Source organism: Crotalus tigris, unplaced genomic scaffold, assembly GCF_016545835.1.
Source record: "Crotalus tigris isolate CLP2741 ecotype Arizona unplaced genomic scaffold, ASM1654583v1 scf7180000023720.1715460, whole genome shotgun sequence".
Classification (NCBI taxonomy): Eukaryota; Metazoa; Chordata; class Lepidosauria; order Squamata; family Viperidae; genus Crotalus; species Crotalus tigris.
In genome coordinates, this window is record NW_024100139.1 from 391,157 (window position 1) to 417,918 (window position 26,762).

The 26,762-nt window shown below is 42.3% G+C and overlaps 1 protein-coding gene across 1 annotated transcript in view; it reads right to left on the bottom strand.

The window, feature by feature from the left end:
* The window catches only part of SPPL3 (signal peptide peptidase like 3), a 99,666-nt gene that overhangs the window by 18,787 nt on the left and 54,117 nt on the right, over positions 1-26,762 (bottom strand). Inside the window, exons 2-6 of the mRNA XM_039321220.1 lie at positions 16,861-16,938; positions 11,076-11,164; positions 8,651-8,770; positions 6,991-7,069; positions 4,427-4,539 (exon numbers count right to left, since the gene is read on the bottom strand). Coding sequence (XP_039177154.1) covers positions 4,427-4,539; positions 6,991-7,069; positions 8,651-8,770; positions 11,076-11,164; positions 16,861-16,938 — 479 coding nt within the window. The remainder of the gene's footprint in view (positions 1-4,426; positions 4,540-6,990; positions 7,070-8,650; positions 8,771-11,075; positions 11,165-16,860; positions 16,939-26,762) is intronic.

The following is a 26,762-nucleotide window of genomic DNA, read 5'->3' on the forward strand; positions in this document are numbered from 1 at the left end:
GCAAATACAAACACACTTTTCAAGCAGACACCTATTTGAAGTTACAACTGCCCAAACATCTTAGGGAAATATTCACGCAAGTGAGATTTGAACAGCTTGACGCAATGGTCAGATAAGAGAGATTCCACTCTATACCTCAGTGATGGCGAATCTTTTAGAGACCGAGTGCCCAAACTTCAACCCAAAATCCACTTATGTATTGCCGGGTGCCGAGTGGGCGTGGCTACAGTGGTCATGGCAGATGGGTGGGTGTGGCCAGGGTGGGCGTGCCCAGCCCGATGTTGCTTGTGGGGAGGGACACCTGTGAGGGCCGGGCAAAGGTCTCTGACGGGTGGGGCAGTGGGCAGGAGGCTGGGTCTGTGGGGTGAGGTGAGGCAAGGCGAGGCAGGGCGGGGGTGGCTGCTGCCTGACACCATCGGCCCCCGCACACACAGGCCAGCAAGCACATGGGTGCTAGGATGCATCCGATCACGTGGGACCTCGGCGAGTTAGCAGGTAGCTGGTTGAAGAGGACGGTTGCCATCTCCGGGGCACGGCACGCGTGCCCACAGAGAGGGCTCTGAGTGCCACCTCTGCCACGTGTGTCATAGGTTCACCACCACTGGCCTATACTCTAAACGGATGACCCATTGGGACCCCCATATCAAAATAACTTACCTTATGTACGGCCAGAACTTGAAAATTACATTTAACACAGCACAATACCTGAGCAAAATGGTTCGGCTGAGATCGGCATATGTGAGACTGACTGGGGTAGATTGTAGGGGGGATAGTGAAGTATAATTTTATCACATTTTATCTATCTACATATTAAATTGCCATATTTGATTCTAATTTCACTTTAACAATGTATTTTATCCCAATTTCATTTTAAATTGTATTTTATTTCTATTTTATCCTAAATTATATTTTAACTAATTCCATTTTAAATTGTTTTTACAGCATTTTAGTATAACGTGTGTTTGGAACTCTGCACCTTGATATGGCCCACAGGCTAATCAATAAAGATTATTATTATTATTATTATTATGGATCATCGCACAATCAGCCAGATGTTCAGACTGGATTTGGCATTTTGTCTACCTATCGAGTCCTTACCCAGGACCTGGGATAGGCAGATGTGGATGTTTGATGGTATTACAGGTATCGTCGCAGGATGGAAGCAGTTCCTAGTAAGGCCGCCTTTTGCAATTGACTAATAGCGAATTTGTCAATGCCAATGGTGTTCAAGTGGTGCTCCAGTTGTTTTGGGATTGCACCCAAGGAGCCTATGACTATTGGTACTACCCTTGCTTGCTTTTGCCACAGTCTTTCTATTTCTATTTGTAGGTCTTTGTATTTTGTTATCTTCTCCAGTTCTTTCTCGTCTATTCTGCTGTCTCCAGGCACTGCCACGTCCACTATCCAGACTTTTTTGTCTTCTTTATCGACAATTGTTAAGTCTGGGGTGTTATGTTGCAGGTGCTTGTCTGTTTGAATTGTGAAGTCCCAGAGCAGTTTAATTTTATCATTTTCTATGACTTTCTCTATTTTATGATCCCACCAGTTTTTGCTTACAGACAAATGATATTTCTTGCAGATCTTCCAGTGCACCATATTATTATTATTATTATTATTATTATTATTATTATTATTATTATTATTACTATTACTACTACTACTACTACTACTACTACTACTACTACTACTACTACAAATGAAGAGCCTCAAATTCTTGTATGAAAAACTAAATATATAAAGGAGAAGGGACTCCCAATTAATAGCTGTTCATGCAAAAGGATCTGGGTATCTTCCAGAAATACAGTGTCAACATCAGAGTACAGAAAAGCAGGGTTGGAAGGACCCTTGGAGGTCTTCTAGTCCAACCCCCTGCTCAAGCAGGAGAACCTGTACCAGACAAATGGCCATCCAATCTCCTGTTAAAAGCCTCCAGTGATAGAGGTTTTAAGTCAGGTTTTCTTTCTGTTATCCATTGGCTAGACTGCTCTAGAACATTAAATTCTATTCTGGGCATTTTTTTGAGAAGGACACTCGAGTGCTTTTGGAAAACAAGTCTACAAGAGGCATACAAAACCAAACGGATGGGGAATGTTTGGAGACACCACGCAGCGTCTGGAGAAGAAAAGATTAAAGGGAAATAGAATCACTATCTTCAAGTCTCTGAAAAGCTGCCACAAACAAGGTGCAGAAGTAATATTCGGAGTTGTCCGGAATACAAGACAAGAAACAAGGGGTTCCAACTGCAAGGGAGTAGATGTAGTTTGAACCTCAAGAAGACTATCCTAACCTTAAGAGTTGTTTAACAATGGAATGGGCTGCCTTGAGAGCTGATGGACTTTCTTTTGCTGGAGCTGTTTTCAACATAGGCCGGCCGGCCAGCCATCTCTTGACAATACTGTAAGAGCAGGTTACCGCTTGGGCAGCCAGATGAACTAAATGACCTCGAAGGCCCCACCAACCCTGATGTTCTATCATTCTACAATAGTATGTTTACTAAAAGGTGATGCTTCACTGAAAGTGCTAAGAGCAGCTTTCTATTCACACCCAGTGCTTCTGCTACCAAGTACTGTGTGTACAGACCCTACAGGCTTTGTCACACAATGCAGGTATTAGATGAGGTACAAGTGTACAATAAAACAGCAGTATTTGCAGAGCAAAACAGTGGGTAGCTCTCCATACCTGAAATTGTTAATTCTCTGATGAAAGAACCAGGCTGAAGAACTGATAAAGAACCAACCCCCAAAGGAATACTGAAGTATGCTGTGCAAAAGGCCACTGCTTATTTGATCAGGATGTTATACCACAAGAACTCCCAAACTATTTGCTATAAAAACAATTTTACTAGCTAGCTGAGATATGGCAGATGAGGGATGAAGAAACATGGCGCCCACTTGTTCCTTATGCCGGGCCCAGAGGAGAGAAAGACTCTCTATAGGTGATCCTGATCACTGGACAGGATACTACTTGTACCCCAGTTCAAGTCAGAACTAACACTCCAAACCCAGTTTGGAACACAAAGTCACCAAATGCTTGGGGTAGTACAGAAGTATAGATGATAACATGCCATGTTTCCCAAATTTCTGAAAGCTGAGCCGTGGCTTTTCCTGCACTGAAAAGGCAGGCACGCTTCATCTTTCTCTTCTAAAAATGAAGAATGCAAACACAGCGACTTTTGCCTGTATGAGCTAGAAGGGCACTTTTTGCACTCTGAATGGTGACTGGAGCGAAGGTGCCTCTTGGGAGGAGATGCTGGCTGCCCCTCTGCATCTAGTAATAGTAGTAAAGTTGGAAGGGACCTTGGAGGTCATCTAGTCCAACCCCCTGCTCAGGCAGGAAACCCTACACCATTTCGGACAAATGGCTGTCCAGTCTCTTCTTAAAAACTTCCAGTGTTGGAGGGAGGGAGGGATGGAGGGAGGGAGGGAAGGAGGGGAGAGGAAGGAAGGAAGGAATGAAGGGAGGGAGGGAGGGATGGAGGGAAGAAGGGGAGGGGAAGGAAAGAAGGAAGGAAGGAAGGACAGAATAACAGAATTGGAAGGGACCTTGGAGGTCATCTAGTCCAACCCCCTGCTCAGGCAGGAAACCCTACACCATTTCGGACAAATGACTGTCCAGTCTCTTCTTAAAAACTTCCAGTGTTGGAGCATTTACTGCTTCTGGAGGCAGGTTGTTCCACTGGTTAATTGTTCTCACTGTCAGGAAGTTTCTCCTTAGTTCTAGGTTGCTTCTCTCCTTGATTAGTTTCCACCCGTTGCTTCTTGTCCTGCCTTTGGGGGCTTTGGAAAATAGCTTGATTCCCTCTTCTTTATGGCATCTTTATGGCATCTTTATGGCATAGTAATCTAGGGGTTGTACCCTTAGTCAATATTAGAAGTGTTTCAGATTAAAAATATCCTTTTTTTTAAAGTCTGCAAGTGTTTTGAGTTCAGAGTAGCGTGTCTCAGATTCGAAACAGGTCCGTTTTTGAAATACTCTCAAGCATGAGACAAGCAACCGTTTCCTGCTTGGAAGAGCTGAATTGGGGCATTTCAAGTTTGAAATAGGTTGCATTCAAGACACCTGCCTATCTCCAGATCGGAGATTCTCAACCTCGGCAATTTTTAAGTCCGTGGACTTTAACGCCCGCCCAGAATTCCCCAGCCTGCCCTGGGAATTAAAGTCCACATATCTTAAAGTTATTGAGGTTGAGAAATACTGGATCTAGGTGACCCATCAAACTTAAGATAGAACAAACAAGCAAAACAAGTGAAAGCAAGTCTGTGTAACGATTCTGAACTTCTTTGAACCCAAGGATGTTATTCCAATTCAGGAATGAATGCTGTATAAAATACTCCCTTCCACAAGAGAGGCAAGGCCTTTGGGGGGGGGGAAATTCAGGAAGGCCTGGCTCTTCTCAAGCGACCCAGTTTGCATCTTCTGCACTTACCATCCATGAGGAGCCAATGCCCAGTTAAGACCCAGATAAGGACGAGCAACACCGAGAGCGAGAAAGAGAGCAGCTCAGCAGCAGTGAAACGCCCACAGCATCCAAAGGAAATCCTGGAAAATATGGACACAGGTTTAAGGTCCTCTCGACGAAAAGAGAGAAAACATCTCCAACGCCCACTGCAATGCACTCCAAGGGCACCAGAGCACAAGAAAAGCGTCACTCAGAAAGGCCAGTCCTCCAAAAAGCACTAAAGGGAACCCCAAAAGCTCTTTTCAGATCAGCCAGTACAGTTCTGCCTTTCAGAAGGTGTCCATGTAATAGAAGGCATGTAATAAACACGATAGCATGAGGGTATCAGACCTACTTTCCAAAGCAAAAGCCCGGCAATGGGGCCACAGCCCAGAGGTTGGGGACTCCTGCTGCAAAGCCCTATGGAACAGTATCTAAGTCAGTGGTTCTCAACCTGTAGGTCGGGACCCCATTTGGGGCCGAACGACCATTTCACGGGGGTCGCCAAACAACGCAGTCCGCCATTTTTTTCCCCCTTTTCCTTAGCTGTGCTACTCCCTTTTATTCTGTTGGCTTTTGAAAGCCAATAGAATAGACTCTCTCGAATAGAGTCTAATTCTATTGGCTTTCAAAAGCCAATAGGAATTGTCCAGGCTGTCTCTGCCCTGCTGAGCCCGCCAAAAGTCCCATTCTGCAAACGGTGTTGCACCAGTTGAGTAGTCCTCGACTTACGACCGGTTGAGTAGTCCTCGACTTACGACCGGTTTGGGGGGGGGGTTGCGGCATTAAAAAGGTTGAGAACCACTGATCTAAGTCTTAAGTGCTATTGCTATTGTAAAGGCCGATGGGGCAGTATCTGAGTCTACGTGCTATTGCTACTGCTGACTTTACAAGTCCGAGGTGCATAAGGGTTGTCCCCATTAGCTGGGCAGATGAGGAGAGTGCTCAAAGGCTCCTGGTGGGCATCCCTGTGCAAGGGGGCTGGCTCCGTGTGCTGCCAAAGGAAAGGGCCTCTCAAAGGCGCCATCCCTGAGCCTTTTTCTCTTGGGAGAATGTTTGTAGTTTTATAAGCAGGCCCAGAGAATCTGTCATGCATCTCCCACTTCAGGATGATCTTCTATTTATTATTAGATTCTTATCTTGGCTTCATTATCTTTATTAAATAACTCAGAGCAGTGAACAGATCTAACACTCTATCCTTCTCCTATTTCCTTCACAGCGGGTTGTGGGTTAGGCTGAGAATGTGAATGGCCAAAGATCACCCAGCTGGCCTTTCCTACTTTTAAATTTATTATTTATTCTTTCTTATTTCTTTTTTTTCTTCTTCTTCTATTCATGAAGAACACCGTTTCAGAGGAGAGCATGGATCCAATCGGTCGTGTACGCTGGGGCAATTTTCCCATGGCCCTGCCCAAATTGAAAAGCCAATGCTAAATGATGGTGTAGAACTGTAGCAGTTCTTCTCTCCCTGAGGGCATGGCAACCAACAGAAGATGGCCCATCGCATGGGAAGGGTCTGCTTGTGAAATGGGGGTGGGGGGTGGACTGGGATCGTGGCCTGACACAGTTGAGTATGCCCCCCCCAGGCCTTGTTCATCTCTTTCCCCTGGACTCCAGGAAGTTCCTTCTCCTTCAAGCAGGCCTTTGGTGTCTGGCCATTTTTTTATCCGAGTAGTTAACAATTTTTACTTATGCGGTTATATTGTAATTGTTTTATAAAGATGTTTTTACAAAACAACGTTGTGGGATTGGGCCAGCATATGACTGACAGACAGATGTTTGTTTCAGTACTGATAAAGGAGAATATTTTGTAGCTCAAGGATGAAATGAGGGGTCTTGGTGCTCTCTGAGCTTGGCAGCCATTTTATTTTTTATCTTTTATCTTTATCTTTTCTGACAGCCATTTTGTTACCCAAACTATGCAACATCATCAGTTCTAGTAAGGAGAGGGGTTTGCTCCCAGTTGATGTTCTAGTGCAGGCTCAGGAATTCTGGGACTTGGAAGTCCACGAGTCATAAAAGAGCCAAGGTTGCCTACCCCTGTTCTAGTGGCTTCCCTGTCGGTGTTGGTGGGGGTGGTCTTAGAAGATCTTTGGGTGGGCTGTTCACTGTTAGCTTTTTTTTTGGCAGTTTCTTGGTTGGGGTATTCTTTACTTCTTGACTGTTGGTCTGATGTTAATCTTGGGGTCAATCAATGCTCATCTGGGTATTGACTACTGGTGGGGAGGGGTTTAGGTCTTTTTGTCGAGGATGGTCACAGTTAACATCAAGCTGATGTTGCCTAGTTTGAGTAATGAAACATCTGCAAGAAAACAACCAAGCTCAGGGGCACCAAGGACCCCTTGTTTCAGGATTATCTGCACACCAGCAGTGTCCCACATTGCCAGGGAAAAGGCGGTTTGGGTTTTCTTGTCTGACACCCAAAAAGAAAGACCACCCATGGTACCTGCTCTGCATGCATGAAAAGCCCCTGAATTCATCGCTAAGATATTCCACTACCAGTGCAACAGGATCGCTTAATGACACAGAAGACGAGCAAACGTCCTTCTTACTTGTTTTGAGGTGAACAAGGTCGTGTTAAATACTGACACATCGGGAGCAGGAGGAAAGCAAAGGCGATTGTTGCAAGGACTGCAGAGAAACAAAAAGGGGGGGGGAGGAATGCCATTATTGAAAAAAAAAATCCATGAAAAGCAGACATCCATAATTAACTCAAACAATTTTGTTTTTAGAGTCCTGTTGTTGTTTTTTTTGAGAAACAATATCCGTATCCTCAGGACTTGCTATTCAGTGTTTTGGACCCATGAAACAAATACTTTCTCAAATGGAGAAACATATGTGACATTTGGCAGAAGACCAAAAACCCTGCACAGTGCATCAGAGGCTGCCTTTTTGTGACTGGCCCCAAGTTTCAGCCCACAGACTCAGGGTGACTAAGATGCAACTGGGAAAGTTTAGCATTGTCATCAGCACATTTTGATCCTAATCTTCCAAGTTCTTCTCCGCAGCTCCACTGAAAGAGATAGGCACCTGGGGCTCTTGCGGAGTTTCTAACCACTTAAATATAGTTTTGGAAAAAGTGTCTCCAGTGCATTAAGTTGTACTGTTATGTGTTTCATTTTAGCTGTTTTATTCTACAGGTTTATGCCCACCCTTCAATTTCATGGTGGTTTACAAAAAAAAAAACATTACTACAGTAAAAAGGTAAAACAGAATCAGAGCAATGTGTAAAAAGCAGCATAAAAACATCAGATGTATAATAAACACAAAATGATCTTAAAAATAGCAGAAATAGGTGAGATCAGGCATTTGCCCCGGGGGATGGAGAGGGGGGCGCATGGCAGCATCACAGCCTTGTTAAGTAGTTCCAAAAATCAAGCAAAAATCAAGGCTTGACAAATTCATTGTGCCCAAATCGTTTATGCTGCAACTCCCAGCGTGCAACTCACTTCTGTTCACGCCGGCTGGGGTGGACAAAGTAAATATGTTTGTTCAGCTCCCTTGGATACACACACAAGGCTAACTAGACTTTTGGCAACTATTAGACCAAGTTTTTCCAACTGATCCTTGGAACCCCAAGTTTCTGTGAGAGGTTAAGGGTGAAAAAAGCATGATTTTGCCAACAAGCCTGGGGACGCAGAATCCATCAAGTGGTTGGTTTGACAGTTGTCACCAGGGTAGGTGGAGGTTTATTGGGTTTTGTACTGGGAATTTATTTCTGTAAGCTGCCTAAAGTCATTGTGAGTTGGGAAGCCACGAATGTGAAATAATAAAAAAATAGAATAGAATAGAATAGAATAGAATAGAATAGAATAGAATAGAATAGAATAGAATAGAATAGAATAGAATAGAATAGAATAGAATAGAATTCAGAATGAATGGAGTGGAGTGGAGCAGAGCAGAGCACAGCAGAATAGAGTAGAATGTAGAATCTTATTGCGAATAGAATAGAGAGTACAGTAGAGTAGAATCTTTATTGCAAATAGAACAGAGTAGAGTAGAGTAGAGTAGAATAGAACAGAACCTTTATTGCAAATAGAATAGAACAGAGAATAGAACAGAACAGAATAGAAATAAAATATCAAATCTATCAAATCAGTTTCCTCAAATGCAACCAATTTCTATCACCAGCACTGCATTTCTTGATGAGGGCTTCCAGCTTCTGGATCATGAAAAAGGCGGGAAACCTCTCCTTCAGACAACCAGCCTCACCTGCTGTGCATATTGTAAAAACCACCTGAACCGAGTCAAAGAAGAAGAACATAACCAGGAGAGACACCGATGCCCCAATGGGCAGGAAAAGCGCCTGGGTCGAATCAATGGTCTGGATACCTGCAGGGTAATAGGAGGAAAGGCAACGATTATTTGGCATCTCACAAGAGCCACAATCCTCTTGATGCCACACAAACAAATAAAGCTAAAGTGGCAACTAGATATGCATATTTTTAAAATGCAAATAGGAAATATTCAGAAGAGGAGAGAAACAAGAAATATAATACAGATAGTCCTTGACTTATGGCCACCATCAGGAGCAGAAATTCAGTCACTAAGCAATGTGGTCGTTAGGTGACATCTCACATGACCAGACCCAATTTTATGGCTGTTTTCGTAAACTTCATTTATGGTGTCCATTTTCACAATGAAGTTGAATCGCTGGGATCATTAAGCAAATCCGGCTTTGTCAATTGATTTTTTAATCCAGCCTGAGAAGGTCTTATTCACTTTGAAGTTCATGATTATTTTTATTCTAAATCTGTTAATTGTTAATATTATAGTTTCAACGTTTTTATTTAAAATTCTAATAACTAAAAAAGTTGCAGTCCAATAGGAGACAGTTCAATACTTTGCACTGACCTATTTATATACTAACATCTCTTAAACCAGGAGTCCCCAATCCCCAGTCCGTGAACCAGCACTGGACCACAGCATGGCAGAAACCGGGCTGTGCAAGCAAGCAGGATGCAGGCAGCACCCGAAAACACGCACTCTCCAGTCCACGGAAAAACCTTTCTCCACTGAACCGGTCCCTGGTGCCCAAAAGGTTGGGGGCCACTGTCTTAAACTAAAATTATTAAAACTGGAATGAACCCCAGTACATTTCATAGGCCTTTCTTCGAAGTAACGATGCATTGTATTGTATTACTTGTAGTTTCCAAGAACAGGATACTGTTCTTGAAAACATTTCATCTATATTTTATAGACAACTGAACTGCTACTTCAAAATGAAATAACCATTATTAACATCTGTTAGAAATGCATAATTTTAGATCGATTGTATTAGTGCCGGACGAATGTAATTGTTACCAGGAAAGGTAGTAAAAGATTTATAAAACCTTAATATTGTTCTACATGTCTAGTTCATGCAAGGTAACCCGGATGGGCTAAATTTCATTTTAATTCCTCAACATGCTCCTAAAATGTGTGATTTATTATAGGTGGGCCCAATCATGCAGTCATTTTTACTGTCTAGACCAGGGTAGGCAGCCTTGGCTCTTTTATGACTCATGGACTTCAACTCCCAGAATTCCTGAGCCAGCCATGCTGAGGGGACAGGGAGAGGTTTCCAAGCTGAACCATGCTGGCTCAGGGATTCTGGGAGTTGAAGTCCACGAGTCATGAAGGGGCCAGTTTCCCTCATGCTGGCTCAGGAATTCTGGGAATTGAAGTCCACGAGTCATAAAAGAGCCAAGGTTGCCTACCCCTGCTCTAGGCCCTAGGGCAGGGGCAGGCAACCTTGGCTTTTATGACTCGTGGACTTCAACTCCCAGAATTCCTGAGGCAGCCATGCTGAGGGGACAGGGAGAGGTTTCCAAGCTGAGCCATGCCGGCTCAGGAATTCTGGGAGTTGAAGTCCACGAGTCATAAAAGAGCCAAGGTTGCCTACCCCTGGTCTAGACCACTAACATGGGAAACAAGAGGACAAAACTGGACAAACCAGTTACTCTCCCCACAGGACTAAGCGCTAAGCTTTCACTGACCTCACTCTGCCAGATGGCTTAACTCAGAATCTGGATCCTCCTAAAAACATCTCATCAGCAGCTTCTGGGACTCACCGGCACTCTGGTTGCTTCTGCCAATGCTGAACCTTACACAACGTGTGATCACCTCTCTGACTTTTATTTGGAGTGTGTCATTGTGGCCTTCCTTTTATTATCTTCCCCTTTTCACAAAGCAGCTCGTTTTTGTATCTTGCATACACCAGCACTATTTAAAAAGAAACATTCAACTAAGCTGTTCCTTGTTTTCTGTGTTTCTCACTTTGGGCAAAAAAAAAAAAAAAAAAATCTGGAGTCCTTTCCTTTTTATACACTTTTTGTAGAGCTGGGCAACGCGGAAGGCTGCTTGGACACAGGCCTGGGCCCTCCTGACCCAGCTGAACAGACTGGCTGCAGTCGAAAAATATCTTTTGGGGGAGCCTAACCTTAATTCCTATCGGGAAAGCCCCGCCCCTTTCCATTAACAGATTTTTAAACATCCCAGTTTTGCAGAAAGGCCCTCTGTCCCATTTCTTTCAGTAGGGCTACCCTGGAAGCTGGATTGGCGGATTGTGGGAAGCGGCCAGTGCTAGTCGCAGTCTACCCCCAAAAGCAGCGTTGTTATCTCTGCTGAAAGCTGGCCTTTGAAGGAACCATCTTACTGTTATTGGCGCTGCTGCCATTGAAGGCTCCAGCCGAGCTGTTGCTGTCCTTTTCCTTGTCTTGATTCTCAAAGTCCATGTTCAGGGACCTGTGGAGAAGGAGCACATGCAAAATATATCTGCTTTACACCTGAAAGGGCCATGACATTGGTGTCCTTAGATCAGTGGTTCTCAACCTTTTTAATGCCGTGACCCCCAACCGGTCGTAAGTCGAGGACTACTCAACTGGTGCAGCACCGTTTGCAGAATGGGACTTTTGGCGGGCTCAACAGGGCAGAGACAGCCTGGACAATTCCCATTGGCTTTTGAAAGCCAATAGAATTAGACTCTATTCAAGAGGGTCTATTCGATTGGCTTTCAAAAGCCAATAGAATAAAAGGGAGTAGCACAGCTAAGGAAAAGGGGGAGGGGAAATGGCGGACTGCGTTGTTTGGCGACCCCCGTGAAATGGTCATTCGACCCCAAATGGGGTCCCGACCCACAGGTTGAGAAACACTGCCTTAGATGGAATATCTGTACTATCAAAACATTTTTTTTTAATTTGTACCCACATTTTGGTAGAATTTTCCAAACACCTTACGCAAATAGTAAATGTATTAACAAAAATCAATTATGCAGAAAATTATGAAATTCTAGCAATGTAAATGCTAGCAATCACGGAATCAAATTTAGTAGCATAATTCATCAAATTATGCACAACTCTTATGCACAAGAGTTATTTTTGTTTTTATTCAGAATTTGTACCCTTCCAAAGACATTTTTTCTAGGTTTGCTATATAGAAAGGGAAGCAAAACAATGAACTAAAATATAATATTATAACTATATCAATCATAATAGCAATATAAAAGCAATATGAAGCCAGTTTCAATTTTCAGATTTAGTTAGGATCACCTGTACATTCCTAGGGAGATCATTCTGCAGCTGAGCAACACTAATAAAAAACATACTTCTTCTCAGGACACTTGCAAGACAAAATCATCTCAGATGGTGAGACACAACCTCTTAACAGATAATGGAATCCAAGAAGATTTTCAACAGATCTAGTGCCCACCTATATAGACTCACTAGACTCTAAGGTCTGAAGAGACATCTGAAGTTAGTCTTAAATATTTGGCCAAGTCAACGCCCTTAAACGCACACAGTTGAATTTTATACTAAACTGGAGTTTATAATTAAGATTTAGTATCAAATCAAATCGGACAGCCATTGTATTTGATCTTCTCTAAAGCAGGGGTCTCCAACCTTGCCAACTTTAAGACTTGTGGACTTCAACTCCCAGAATTCCCCAGCCAGCTTCACTCTCTTCAAAGGAGGAAAGAAACATAATGCCTAACCCCTAATCCTATAGAAAGCAGCAACTGCTCTTAAAACATAGAACACAGAATAATAAGAGTTGGGACCTTGGAGGTCTTCCAGTCAAACCCCCTGCTCATGCAGGAGACCCTATGCCAGTGGTTCTCAACCTTTTTAAAGCCGCAACCCCCAACCGGTCATAAGTTGAGGACTACTCAACCGGTCGTAAGTCGAGGACTACTCAACTGGTGCAGCACCGTTTGCAGAAGCGGACTTCTGACGGGCTCAGCAGGGCAGAGACAGCCTGGACAATTCCTATTGGCTTTTGAAAGAGAGAGTCTATTCTATTGGCTTTCAAAAGCCAATAGAATAAAAGGGAGTAGCCACAGCTAAGGAAAAGGAGAAAAAAATGGCGGACTGCGTTGTTTGGCGACCCCCGTGAAATGGTCGTTCGAACCCAAATGGGGTCCCAACCCACAGGTTGAGAACCACTGCCCTATGCCATTTCAGACAAGTGGCTGTCCAGTCTCTTCTTAAAAACCTCCAGTGATGGAGCACCCACAACTTCTGAAGGCAAGGCACCTTCTTGCCTTTGTTTTCAAAATGGATATGGTCCACAGCTTTTTTAACATATAGGGCTTATCCACAAGTAGGGTGGTGATCTATCTCCCACTTGACCATAACCCATGTTGCACTGCTATTCTGGTGGTCATGGCTCTGGCTGTACAGTGCTGGGGAGTCAAAGCCAAATCTGTTACCATTTCCTCTGACGTGAGGGTTTGAGAGACACCTCCTCTCTTAAGTGTTTTGGTTTGCTTGGAGCCATCTTAAGCAGTTTTTTAAATCCCACATGGTCATTGCCCTAATACAGCGGTTCTCAACCTATGGGTCGCGACCCCATTTGGGGTCGATTGACCATTTTTCGGGAGTCGCCAAAGGTGGCGATCCGCCATTTTCTGTGGCGCCGTGCACGGGGGGCGCCGCCGCGCACGTGCGCTGCGCACGGGGGTGGCCCCACGCATGCGTGTCGCGCGTGGGGGCAGCGCTGTGCACGCGCGTCGGGGCGGCGCCGTGCACGCACGTCGCGCATGGGGGGCCGTCGTGCATGCGCGTCGCACATGGGGGGTGCCGCCCATGCACACCGCGCATTGGGGCCCCGCCCCCATGCGTGCGGCGCTGCGCATGCGCAGAACGTTTGTGTGACGGGGGTCGCCGTCACACAAACGTTGAGAAGCACTGCCCTAATAGCTAGTGATGGTGCCTCATGTATCCACCTAAGTAAGCTTTGCACTCTATTGGGAGGGTGGGACCATCTTTGGATGACTGACTGACTTGGAGACCAACCAAGGTTCTAATGGGATTGTCAACGCTAGGATAGCTATCCACTTATTCCCAAATAGAAATGGGTTCTGTCCAAATCATCATCATCATCATCATCAAGAAATTTCAGATCCAGTTTAGACCAGACAGGGAAAGCAACTGACTTTCCCCTGTTCCTTCTGGTGCTACTAGTAAGTGTTCGCAGAATCCATGTTTAAGGTTCTTGTTGGGTTTTCCATCTCCATGTTGTAGGAATCCAAGTTGAACAGTTTATGGAAGTTATGTACCTGAATGCTGTCTCCATTCTCCTCGTCATAACACTGTCCTTTTCACCTGGCTATTCCTTTTGACCTGGAGGTAGGGAGAGTGCACTTCGTCCCCGTAAGAAGCCTGGCCTTCCCTGGGTCTCCTAGTAGGGATGCCTGAAGTTCACTGAGTTCAGTAGAGAGAATGGAAGAATCCAATCTGGAACTCTCTGCTGACCTCATTCACCTTTTACTCATCTGAGGGCAGAAGTGGGGAGTTGCACCCACCCAGAACCCCCCCCCCAGCATGGTAAAAAGCTGCTTTCTACTAATCTGTCTGGCCAGCTGACGAGAAACAAAGGAGATGATCTGTCTGTCCCTACAAGGCATCCCTGTACATCTGCACAGTTTGGGGGTTTCTTTTCTTCCTCTTTGTCTAAACGTTTCCCCCCTCTTTTTCCTGTCTTTTTTTTTTAAAAAAAACCACATGATCTATAATGAGAAGAAGTTCTTCCTTTTCTGCAGAAGTAAGAGGAAGGCTGAAAAGGAGGGGTTAGCCTCCTCTGGATGACAAGTTTTAGCCCTACCTTCTGGCCTAGGAAACAAATTAATTTTCAATCCGAAGTTTTTACTTGAGGCACAAATGACCAAGTTCAAATTATTACACTTTGAACACATTGTGTGAAGACCTAGATCTCTGGAGTAGTCTATAATACTTGGAAAGGTGGAAGGAATAGAGAGGACAACCAGCATGTACAGACCTTCCTGGAGAGAAGCTCTGAATGTGGTTACTAAGAACTGACACAATGGCCCATAATCAGCCAATCAATCAAGTCATAAAAATTGGAGTTTACTTTTACTCTTGTTTAAGGCTCTGTATTCAAACATCCAGTATGTATTGGTGTAAATGGTTCTCTTTATTAGAGTAATGCTTACTCTAATAAAGATATAAGACAAGTTAGTGTTCTAGCCCTATGACAACAACATCCCAAGATGCTCTAGACACTCAAATGTCAAAGATGCATGATAAATGTATTAATATACTCTTATATGCTGACAGTACGGTTTTGATGGCAGATTCCCAAGTAGTCCTGAGAAGAATGCTGCAAAAGCTAAAAAACCTACCATGTGCTCTTTAAACATCACTAAAACAAAATCTAAAGTGGTGGTATTCAGCAAAAATAAAAGTGTGACATATAACTGGCTGCTGGATGAGAAACATCTTGGATAAGTAAATTCTTTCACCTATTTAGGAATAGTCTTTACCCAGTACAGATAAGGCACCTTTGGAACAACCACGTCCTTGGATGACTGAGAATTTCCATAGATAATTTTTTTGCTACCAGCCTTCATTGAGTTTTTTTTAAAAATGATTTATCTGCCCATGCCTCTGTGTTGGGTAAATGACTGCAAAAACTATAAATCCTTCACTCTGTCCGAGTGAAAAGTCGTGTAACTTTGAACAAGTGTTAAGTGAACACTTGTAACTCAGGGATTATCTGTACTAAACTTATTTTACAGCACGGGTTTTCCACCCAATGCTATCTCAACTGCCTCCCATGCAGAGTCCTAGTTATCAGTTTCTAAACAGACATGGAGTTATTGGGGGAAAAATGATTTTTAAATTGGTTGGCTAAAAACAAAACTGCTTTCCAAACCAAAAAACACCAGTCAATAAGTTTGACACAATACCTAAGAAGAACAAGATTTGAGTTGTTGGATTCCATTGCCAAATACGAGCATTTCCGTTACTTGTGATATCATGAGAAAATGTGTATATGTGTTGCCCCACATTTATTTGATTATCAACTGTATGCCTTTTTAGGCTTAGATATTTAAAATTCCTACTTGAAAGAACAGCCCACTGGGGCCTGAATTGTAGACAGCCCTATTTCCTCTGGGGCTCTAATGTATACATAGTGAGCAGATCTGCTAAGTTTACAGACAAGGCAGTTCAGCTAAGAACTCTTATAATGAACAGATCAGACTATATACTTTTTAAAGGTTTTAATATTTTACTCATACGCTGCCCGGAGGCCTCTGTGAGGGAGATGGGTGGTTTCTAAATTGTGATAAATAAAATAAAAATAAAACTGATCAGAGTATCATGTAAAAGTGGTTAAGTCGCTTTGCAGAGTGAGATGGGCAGCATTTAAATTATATTAAATTAAACTACTATGCTTGAATGTTGATTCTTTGTGTTTAGCACATATTTTATCATTGTATTTTCTTTTACCTATTTTAACTTTTTCTTTTACCTATTTTAACTTGGAAGCCTAACTTGTATTTAATCTTTATTTTTTTAACTGGTCATAAAACTAATCAATCAATAAATTATCTACCTAGCTACCTGCGTATCTTTCCTGTAAACTTCCTCTTCAGTACATCAAGAATAGCAATTTTAGAACATTTCAGTTCTTCCCCAAAGTATCTAATCTCTGTGAATTTAACAAAAGCAACACTGAAGAAGAGCAGCAACTGCACAATGCTGTGTTATTTTGAGATTTCCCAGGCTTCTGCAATAGCTCTGGAGTCTTTGCTTATTTTTTTCTTAGAAATTGAAGGAATGTGTTCCCTGAATTCATCTGGTGCATTTCAGATAAAAGAGTCAGATTGCAATTTTTATTACAAGTTGGATTATAAATGAGCCTTAAGAATAAATTGACAAATGCTTCAATTTTCACCTTTAAATAAGTCACAATAAAAGTAATGGCTTCTTCAAAACCTTTTTTTTTTTTTTTTTAATCTTCCATGAAAGCTTCCAGGAACAAGTTACATGCTAAATGACTGGCTCTTCAATTCTGGCCTGCTTTGCAATTCTACATTTCAGGGAAACAGCATCAATATACATTCAACAGACTGGACTTGCTGTGTGTGTGTGTGTGTGTGTGCGCGTGTGTCGTTACACAAAAGGCAATGACCTTACCTGAAGCTGCCGTAAACAATGAGAAGAATGGAAATTAGGAACGTGGATACTTGACTAGAGTCCACAAGGGAATACGCCCTGGAAGGCAAGAGAGAAACAGCGCATTATAACAATGAACCAGTCCAATTTAAAATTTGGATCATTCCAAAATTGGGCACGAGGTTTATCTAAAATTCAGAATAAGCCTAAAAGTACCGGTGGCAATGTCCAACTTGTCTATTTGCTCACCCACTCAACATTCACCCATTTACAGGACCCCAGGACCCCAAAGGCGGGCATTCTGGGAGAACTAAGCGCCCTATTGCTGGAACAGATGGGCTACAAGGATGATTCACATTCCAGGACAAAGGCTTCACCTTTGTCTGTTGAAGCCGAGGCTCAACACTGCAGATGCTGTCATTTGAAATCCTACACCAAAAACAACGCTACAAAAGTGACCTTTTCCCAGCTTCATGATTCAGAATATAAATTGGGTCACAATACAGAGGATTTATGCAATCGGCTTCAGGTTGAACTTCACAGCACAAGACCCACTTCTCCAGCATTTTCAATCATAAAAGGAACGTGTCCATGTCCGGCAGAAAAGCCCAACGAAGTAAAACAACAGAGACATGGGCGATCTCTAATGTAAACTTTATTAGGCATAGCGTACCGGTAAGATAGGAGCCGAGGTGGCGCAGCAGTTAGAGTGCAGTACTGCAGGCCACTTTAGCTGACTGTGTTCAGCAGGTCAGCGGTTCAAATCTCACCGGCTCAAGGTTGACTCAGCCTTCCATCCTTCCGGGGTAGGTAAAATGAGGACCCAGATTGTTGGGGGCAATGTATATATATATATATATATTATATATCATATATATATATAATATATATATATCTATAATATATATATAATATATATATATATATGGTTTTCTGAGGTTTTCGCGGGTATTTTGTATGTAGGTCTTTGTTGTTCGGGTTTTCTCCCACGTAAATTGGAAGTGTCTTGGCGACGTTTCGACGAGTCATTCGTCATCTTCAGGCAATTTTACGTGGGAGAAAAAAACCCGAACAACCAAAGACCTACATATATATATATATATATATATATATATAAATATATATATATATATATATATATATATATATATATATATATATATATATATATACACCTTGAATGAACACCCTGTCAGCCCAGATATGGGAGAAAGAAATCTTTCTTTTCTTTTCTTTTGCCTGTATCAGCTCAATCTAGAGCCATCCACAAGCAGCAGTCACTAACTGCGACATCATTTTACATTTTTAGGTTTTTAGGTTTTGCTAACAAAGAATAAAGAGAGAATGGTATAGCTATTTCGGGTTCCTTTAACCCTCATCAGCCAAACTTACTCTTTATTCTTTGTTAGCAAAACCTAAAAATCTAAAAACCTAAAAATGTAAAATGATGTCGCAGTTAGTGACTGCTGCTTGTGGATGGCTCTAGATTGAGCTGATACAGGCAAAAAAAAAGAAAGAAGATTTCTTTCTCCCATATCTGGGCTGACAGGGTGTTCATTCAAGGTAAAAATCTCCTCCCCCTGTCTCTCTCCTGGTAGCTAACAAAGTGGGAGAGAACCCGTGGCTCAGAGGTTATAACATCTGCCTAACATGCAGATAGCCCAGGTTCGAATCTCAGAAGAGTAAGTTTGGCTGATGAGGGTTAAAGGAACCCGAAATAGCTATACCATTCTCTCTTTATTCTTTGTTAGCAAAACCTAAAAAACCTATATATAACCTATATATATATATATATATATATATATATATATATATATATATATATATATTTGTTTTCTGAGGTTTTCGCGGGTGTTGTATGTAGGTCTTTGGTGTTTCGGGTTTTCTCCCGCGTAAAATTGGAAGTGTCTTGGCGACGTTTCGACGAAGTCCCATTCGTCATCTTCAGGCTGGTGTTTTTCAGCTTCGTGCTTCGAGCAGCAAATTTGCTGTCGAAGCACGAGCTGAAAAACACCAGCCTGAAGATGACGAATTGGGACTTCGTCGAAACATCGCCAAGACACTTCCAATTTTACGCGGGAGAAAAACCCGAACAACCAAAAGACCTACATAATATATATATATATATATATATATTATATGTACACACACACACACACACACACACACACACACACACACACACACACACACTGCTTACTGGTGTACACCACTTAGAGAGTGCTTGCACTTAAAGCGGTATATAAGTCTCATAAATAAATAAATAAATAAATAATAGAAGGAAAGCTAGCTCTGGCAATATGGCGGGAAACAGATAATTAAAAGGCCAATTAATCTCCCAGCAATTCTTATGAGAAGGAAACTTTGGTTGGCCAAAACATCTCCTCAGCGGCTTCGGCTCTTACGCTGATAGGGAGCACCTGTGGATCCCAAGCGCTTCCCTCCCCCCTTGCAACTGTAGACAAGCTAGAAGCAATATGGCAGTCCTAATAACAATAAATCTTTGTAGCTTGACAGAAATAGTGCTGAAAAAATTAATTCTTACTTGTGCCAGGTAATATTTTTGTTTGGCTCTTCAACTTAATATCATCAGGGTGATTCTCATTAACTCATTAAAGCACAATATTTATTAAGAAAATGTATTCACAGCAGAACGACAAGAACTATAAAACTTATAAGCTAAAATAATAATGTGGAAAATACATCTTTCAACCCCTCTCTTTGTGGGAGAGCCCAGGTTTTAGTTTCAGCAGTGATTTTTTTTTTAAATGATGTGAGCTCTGACCCAGAATAAAATGAATTAGCTACGTGGCATCAGCAACAGGCGTCCACGTAGAGATTTATTAAAAGTACCCTATTGTACAAATACAATGCAAACTAATAAAGTACAAATGCATGCATCAGCAAAATCAAGAGTCATAAAATTAGCAACAAGGAAAGAAAAAAGGGGAAAAAATATGTTATACAGAGAAGTCCCAAATCTTTGATCAGATGCCCCACCCCCCAGAAAAGGCTAATCAAACCCTGACACATATCAGCAACCAGTCTGAAGGTTGAGTCATGGCAACTGAACTTATTTTTCTTCTTAGTTTGAGATGTTTGGTGGGTCAACTTCAGGTTTCCTCTCCAATCATCATATTTCAATGCACTTTGGGGAAGAAACCCCTGAGGTTGGTGCGCGAGTTGTTAGTACATCTAAGGACTCTCTGCCCAACTAAGTAGCTCTGATTGATGAAGCTGCTGTTTGGATGAGCAATGTCTCAACCTAAGAAGAAAAATAAGTCCAGACTCAACCTTCAGACAACTTTACTTGGCTGGCTGAGGATCTTCATCAAGATATCACCAACCTGTTTCTGCAGATCAACTACTACTCTTTCCTGTATTGCATACAAAACCTTTTGGCCAGATTTATTCCTGAAAAATCCACAGCTAAATATCTTTATAAATTCCAAGTATGTTGTCCTTCCCATCTCTTAATAGGAATCCTGCTTTCCACTCCTCACACTACGTGCTCGTGGCAGTTGCTTGTTTACATTTTCAGCCTTCCAGCCCTGTGAAGCTCTTGCTTACAAGTGTCTCACCAACTAGACAAGATGTTGCTGTGCGGACGAGGCAGTAGAAGAAGAGTTCGTGCTGGTTTAATCAGATTTTCCCAAGCTCACAACATCCAGCTGGGTGGGAACTTAATTCCCATCAAACTCAGCCACTGTTCCCACTATGGATAAAGTTGCACTTCAGTGTATTTAATGAGCGCCCATTGGGCAAGGTTGTTTGGCATTGTAGAGCATATGTGAATACTTAGCTGGGCTGCAGAAAACTGATGGATTCCTTGCCAAGAATAAAAGCAGACCATAAAAGTTTCACATCAAAAGAGCATAGTTCTTTTAAAGCATCTGCTCAATAACAGAGGAAATGTACACAGATCATTTTATGGGAGAAGTTTTAAATGGTATATATATATATATATATATATATATATATATATACAGCCCACTTCCTTCTTTAAGTTCTCAGAACAGAGATGAACGTTACTGTATATAGTCTCCTAAATTGCAAACGGCCCTTCCGCTCAACTCCCGATGCAGGGGTGGAACCCCACAGATGACGAGGTGGCTGCAGACACCCGATGCACCCGATGAGCATGAACTTCTCTGGTTTTTTTTTTTTGTTAGTTCATGTTTTTGGGTGAGGAGGGTGAAATGAATTAGGATGAAATATACTTGCATATCTTTACGTACACACACTGAGAGAGAAAGAGGAGAGAGGAATGAGGAAGAAGAGGGAGAGAGAGAGAGAGAGAGAGAGAGAGAGAGAGAGAGAGAGAGAGAGAGAGAGAGAGAGAGAGAGATGAAGATGAGCTGGCAGCCACAAAGAAAATGATTGTATTGAGAGATAGCTAAATAGTAAGTTATTTGGGTAATGAATGTGTGGGAAATTAATTTGAAGAACAATTCATTTGAGATAAATTAATTTCCAAATGATTTGGGGAAATTAATGGTTTGTTTGCTGTGAAATGAACGCTCGGTTGGAGGTGACCAGTTTCAAAAGCAGTGAAGTGATCCTGGAACAAGTCAGACTTGCAAACTTTTGTTGCACAGTTTGACTTTTATGAGGTGAGCATTTTTTATTACAAGTGTCAGGCAGCTTAGTACTGTCTTTTGCTCGGTTTCCCTTGTGGAGAAACGTTTATTTGCCTCAATTAACGTATATTACTGCCGCAGGTTTTGTTCACACCACCAATTCTTACGACACAGTATAAAAAATTAACGGTGCTTGGAATTCTAGAATAATGTCAAACCATTTGTTAAATGTAAGTAAATCTGCACTTTATGTTTCAAAATAAACTTAAGAAGGATATGTAAAAAATATTGTAATTATTTTCATATTTTCTTCTAGTGGCCTTATCCCAGAAGTGAAATTACTCATTAAAGCACTGTATGCCCTAACCACAAAATGCCGGTATCCTAATTTGCTGTCTGTGCAGTATTAATTTGTCAATCTAGTTCAGTGGTTCTCAACCTTTTTAATGCCGCGACCCCCAACCGGTCGTAAGTCGAGGATTACTCAACCGGTCGTAAGTCGAGGACTACTCAACTGGTGCAGCACCGTTTACAGAATGGGACTTTTGGCGGGCTCAGTAGGGCAGAGACAGCCTGGACAATTCCTATTGGCTTTTGAAAGCCAATAGAATTAGACTCTATTCAAGAGAGTCTATTCTATTGGCTTTCAAAAGCCAATAGAATAAAAGGGAGTAGCACAGCTAAGGAAAAGGGGGGGGAAATAGCGGACTGCGTTGTTTGGCAACCCCTGTCAAATGGTCATTCGACCCCAAATGGGGTCCCGACCCACAGGGGGAGAACCACTGATCTAGTTTCAGGTGGAACTGCTCAAACCGAATTCTAGCAATCCTTCCTTCTGAAACAGCCGGCATCCTTCTGCACTGTGAAAAGTGTAACTCAGATCAGAAGTCCGAAGTTTATTTATTTGTACTTCAGGGCCTGCCCTAATGGATCAGACAGTTGAAAGGGACAGCGGGACCTCAGATTCGCAAGATTCTGTTAATGTGCGCTTACAATAAAATAAAATTAGCTCATCTGGTCTTGTTTCCTGCTGGTTTACCTGGGAGGGCCTAGAGTAGATGAAAAGGTGGCATAACTCATTTTTATCTGTCTGCAGCCGGGAGGCATTAAGAAACGGCCAAATTCCTGGAAATAGACAGCTTACTGTAAGCGAAGCAATTGCCCTGATCCTGGGCTGCATATCAATTAAAGGCTGGCTAAGTCGGTGTCTCTCAACTTACGATAGTCAATTCCACAAAGTGTGGACTTTTTAACTCCCAGGGTTGAAATCCACACTTCACTTAAAAGTCGCTAAGATTGAGAAACACAGGGCTGTGCATGAAGAAGTAGGTACAACAAAGATGACAAAGCAACTGCAACCACAGGAAACTAAAGCTGCAATCAAAACAAGCCTGAAAAAACCAGACTAATTCACATGTCATGCTAAATCAGAATCATTTAAGCCATGGGTTGACTTCTAACCTGATTCGCACATCATATTAAACCACAGGTTGATTGTGGGAAGAGAAGAACATTTCTCACAATGCTACATAAAAAACAAGCAAACCTCACCATAACTTAGCAGTAAGTATGAAACAGGCGATTCTCAAAATTCTGCCTCTAGAAAACTTTGATTCACCATGAGGGGACAGTGAGTTAATTGATACAGAACATTCCTGTCCCCGGCAATCTAAAAATTATAGGGTTATCTGTGCATGTAACATAGATGTGTATGTGGACAAGAATATCAACCTAGCTGTCAAGCAAAATCAAGTTTTTTATAGCGAGTGCCACACAAAGTGCACTGATCAAACAGGTGGTAAGAAAATAGGGGAACTCAGGCACCACACAGGTTACGTAGAAAGTAAACACAGGGTTAGTCATAAAGGACTCAAATGTCTATACACCAGTGGTTCTCAACCTTTGGGTCGGGACCCCATTTGGGGTCGAACGACCATTTCACGGGGGTCGCCAAACAAGGCTGTCCGCCATTTTTTTCCCCTTTTCTTTGGCCACGCCCCTGGCACCCAGTGATGTATAAGTGGTTGGGGGTCACCACAACATGGGGAACTGTATTATGGGGTCGTGGCATTAGAAAGGTTGAGAACCACTGCTATACACCAACACACAGAGCATGAGCAACAAACAGGGTGAATTAGAAATTCAGGCAAATGAGGGCAGACATGATATGGTTGCCATTATGGAAACTTGGTGGGATGAAACCCACAAATAGAACACACAGCTAGAGGGATTTAAATTATTTAAAAGAAACAGGCCAAATAAAAGAGGAAGTGGAGTTGCTATATATAAGAAATAACTACATCTCTACAGAAAGAGAGCACAACAAAGATGAAAACTGTCTTGAAGGCATTTGGGTCAATTAAAAGGGGAAACGGGAGAAGGACCTGATGCTGGGAAAGATGGAGGGCAAGAGAAGAAGGGGACGACAGAGAATGAGGGGGCTGGATGGAGTCACTGAAGCAGGAGGCATGAGCTTCAATGGACTCCAGAAGATGATAGAGGACAGGGAGGTCTGGAGCAACGTTGTCCATAGGGTCGCGATGGGTCGGACACGACTTCGCAACTAACAACAACAAAAGGGAGGGATGACATTGCTATAGGTGTATACTATAGGCCACCAAACCAAACAGAGGAAATAGATGCACTTTTTGCTAGTCAGCTAACCAAGGTATGTAGGAAGCACATCACCATAGTAATGGGGGAGTTTAATTACCCTGACATCAACTGGGAGACAAACTGACAGACATCAATCGTTTTCAAGAATTGACTTTTTTCTGATTACAACGGATTTATATTTTAGGGTAAAAAATGTAAAGATTTTTCCAAGGACATTGACAGATCATAGTCCTGTATGGATGGAATTGGTTGCTGAGAAAGAGGAGAGAAGATCTTGGAGGTTGAATGAAAATTTATTTAGACAAGAGGCGAATGTTCAGAAACTTAGAGTATTTAAAGGAATATTTTATTTTAAATATGTATAAGGGAACCTCAATGGCAATGGTTTGGGATGCTAGTAAGGCTTATATGTGTGGGGTTCTGATTCAAATGAAGATGAAACAGATTCCTGACAAACCTAGCAGACAACTTTGTGTGCCAAAAAATAGAGAAGGGATCTAGGGGATCAGCCATATTGGACTTAATTCTCACTAACAAGATGAAATGATAAAAGGTGTTGAAACCACAGGAACCTTGGGGGGGGGGGGAGTGACCATGCAATATTGGAATTCAACATTATGCAAGCACAAGCAATAGAACACAGTCAAACTAGAGTCTTGGACTTTAAGAGAGCTAATTTCAATTAGCTTCGGAAGGATTCCATGGATGAGAATCCTCAAGGAGAAAACAACTCAAGAAGCTTGGGAAATTTTGAAAAGTGAGATTATAAAAGCCCAGGTTACCACAATACAATGGAGAAGAAAAATAATAGCTTTCAAAAGAAACCAGCATGGTTGCATAAAGAACTCTCTAAAGACAAAAAGGACAAATATAAAAAGTGGAAAGAGGGGCACATAACTAAGGTAGAATATCAGCAAATAGCCTGAACCTGCAAAGATGAAGTGAGGAAAGCTAAGGCTCAAAATGAACTAAGGCTTGCAACAAAAGTCAAAAATAACAACAACAACAACAAAAAGTTTATTTCAACATGTAAAAAAACAGGAAAAAAGTTAAGGAAATGATTGGTCCATTAGTGGGAGAAAGTGACAAGAAGGTGACAAGCAACAGGGAGAAAGCAGAACTACTCAATTTGTTTTTTGCATTCGTATTTACACAAAGGGAAAAAACAGTCCAGCCTATCAAAAACAGTACTTCAAAAAACAGATTAGAAACACAACTTTAGGATAGGCAAGAAAATGGTAAGTGAGCACCTGTCCACCCTAGATGAGTTCAAATCACCAGGAACAGATGGATTACACCCCAAGGTTCTAAAGGAACTGGCAGATGTGATCTCAGAACCACTGAACTATATCTTTCAAAGATTCTGGAGCACTGGGGAATTACCAGAGGACTGGAAAAAAGCTAAAGTAGTTCCCACCCTCAAAAAAGGGGAAAAAAATGGATCCAGGAAACTACAGACCTATCAGCCTGACCGCAATACCTGGGAAGATCTTGGAAAAGAGAATCAAGCAGCGAATCAGCAAACACCTAGAGGCAAACAATGTCATTACCAAAAGCCAACATGAGTTTGTCAAAAACAGATCATGCCAGACGAATCTTATTCCATTCTTTGACCAGGTGACAAAATTTACTTGGATTTCAGTAAGGCATTTGATAAAGTAGACCACAACTTACTACTTGATAAGTAGGTTAGATGTGGGTTAGACAGCATCACCACCAGATGGATTCATAGCTAGCTGGCTGACTGGCCATACTCAGCATGTGGTTCTCAGTGGAACTGCATCTACATGGAGGGAAGTGTGTAGTGGGGTGCCCCAGGGCTCTGTTCTGGGCCCAGTGCTCTTCAACATCTTCACCAACGATTTGGATGAGGGGATAGATGGGGAACTCATCAAATTTGTAGACGACACCAAGCTGGCAGGAATAGCCAACACTCCAGAAGACAGGCTTAAGATACAGAAGGATCTGGACAGACTTGAACACTGGGCACTATCTAACAAAATGAAATTCAATGGTGAAAAAAGTAAGATTCTACATTTAGGCAAGAAAAACCACATGCACAGATATAGTATAGGTGGTACCTTGGTCAATAGTAGCAACTGTGAGAGGGATCTCAGAGTCCTAGTGGACAATCACTTAAATATGAGCCAGCAGTGTGCTGCAGCTGCCAAAAAAGCCAACACAGTGCTAGGCTGCATTAACAGAGGGATAGAATGAAGATCACCCGAAGTGTTAATACCACTTTACAATGCCTTGGTAAGGCCACACTTGGTTACCTTGATATAAAAAAGATGTTGAGACTCTAGAAAGAGTACAGAGAAGATCAACCAAGATGATTAGGAGACTGGAGGCTAAAACATATAAGGAACGGTTGCTGGAATTGGGTATGTCTAGTTTAATGAAGAAAAGGACGAGGGAGGACATGATAGCAGTCTTCCAATATCTCAGAGGTTGCCACAAAGAAGAAGGGGTCCAGCTATTCTCCAAAGCGCCTGAAGGGAGGACAAGAAACAACGGGTGGAAACTAATCAAGGAGAGAAGCAACCTGGAACTAAGGAGAAATTTCCTGACAGTGAGAAAAATTAACCAGTGGAACTTATGCATCGTCGGATGCCGGGTGGGTGTGGTCCATTAGGTGGGTGTGGCCTATTGGGTGGGTGTGGATGTGGTGGTAACAAGCAGACTGGGTGGGACTAAAAAGTTCAATCAATCAATTTCAACTTTGCA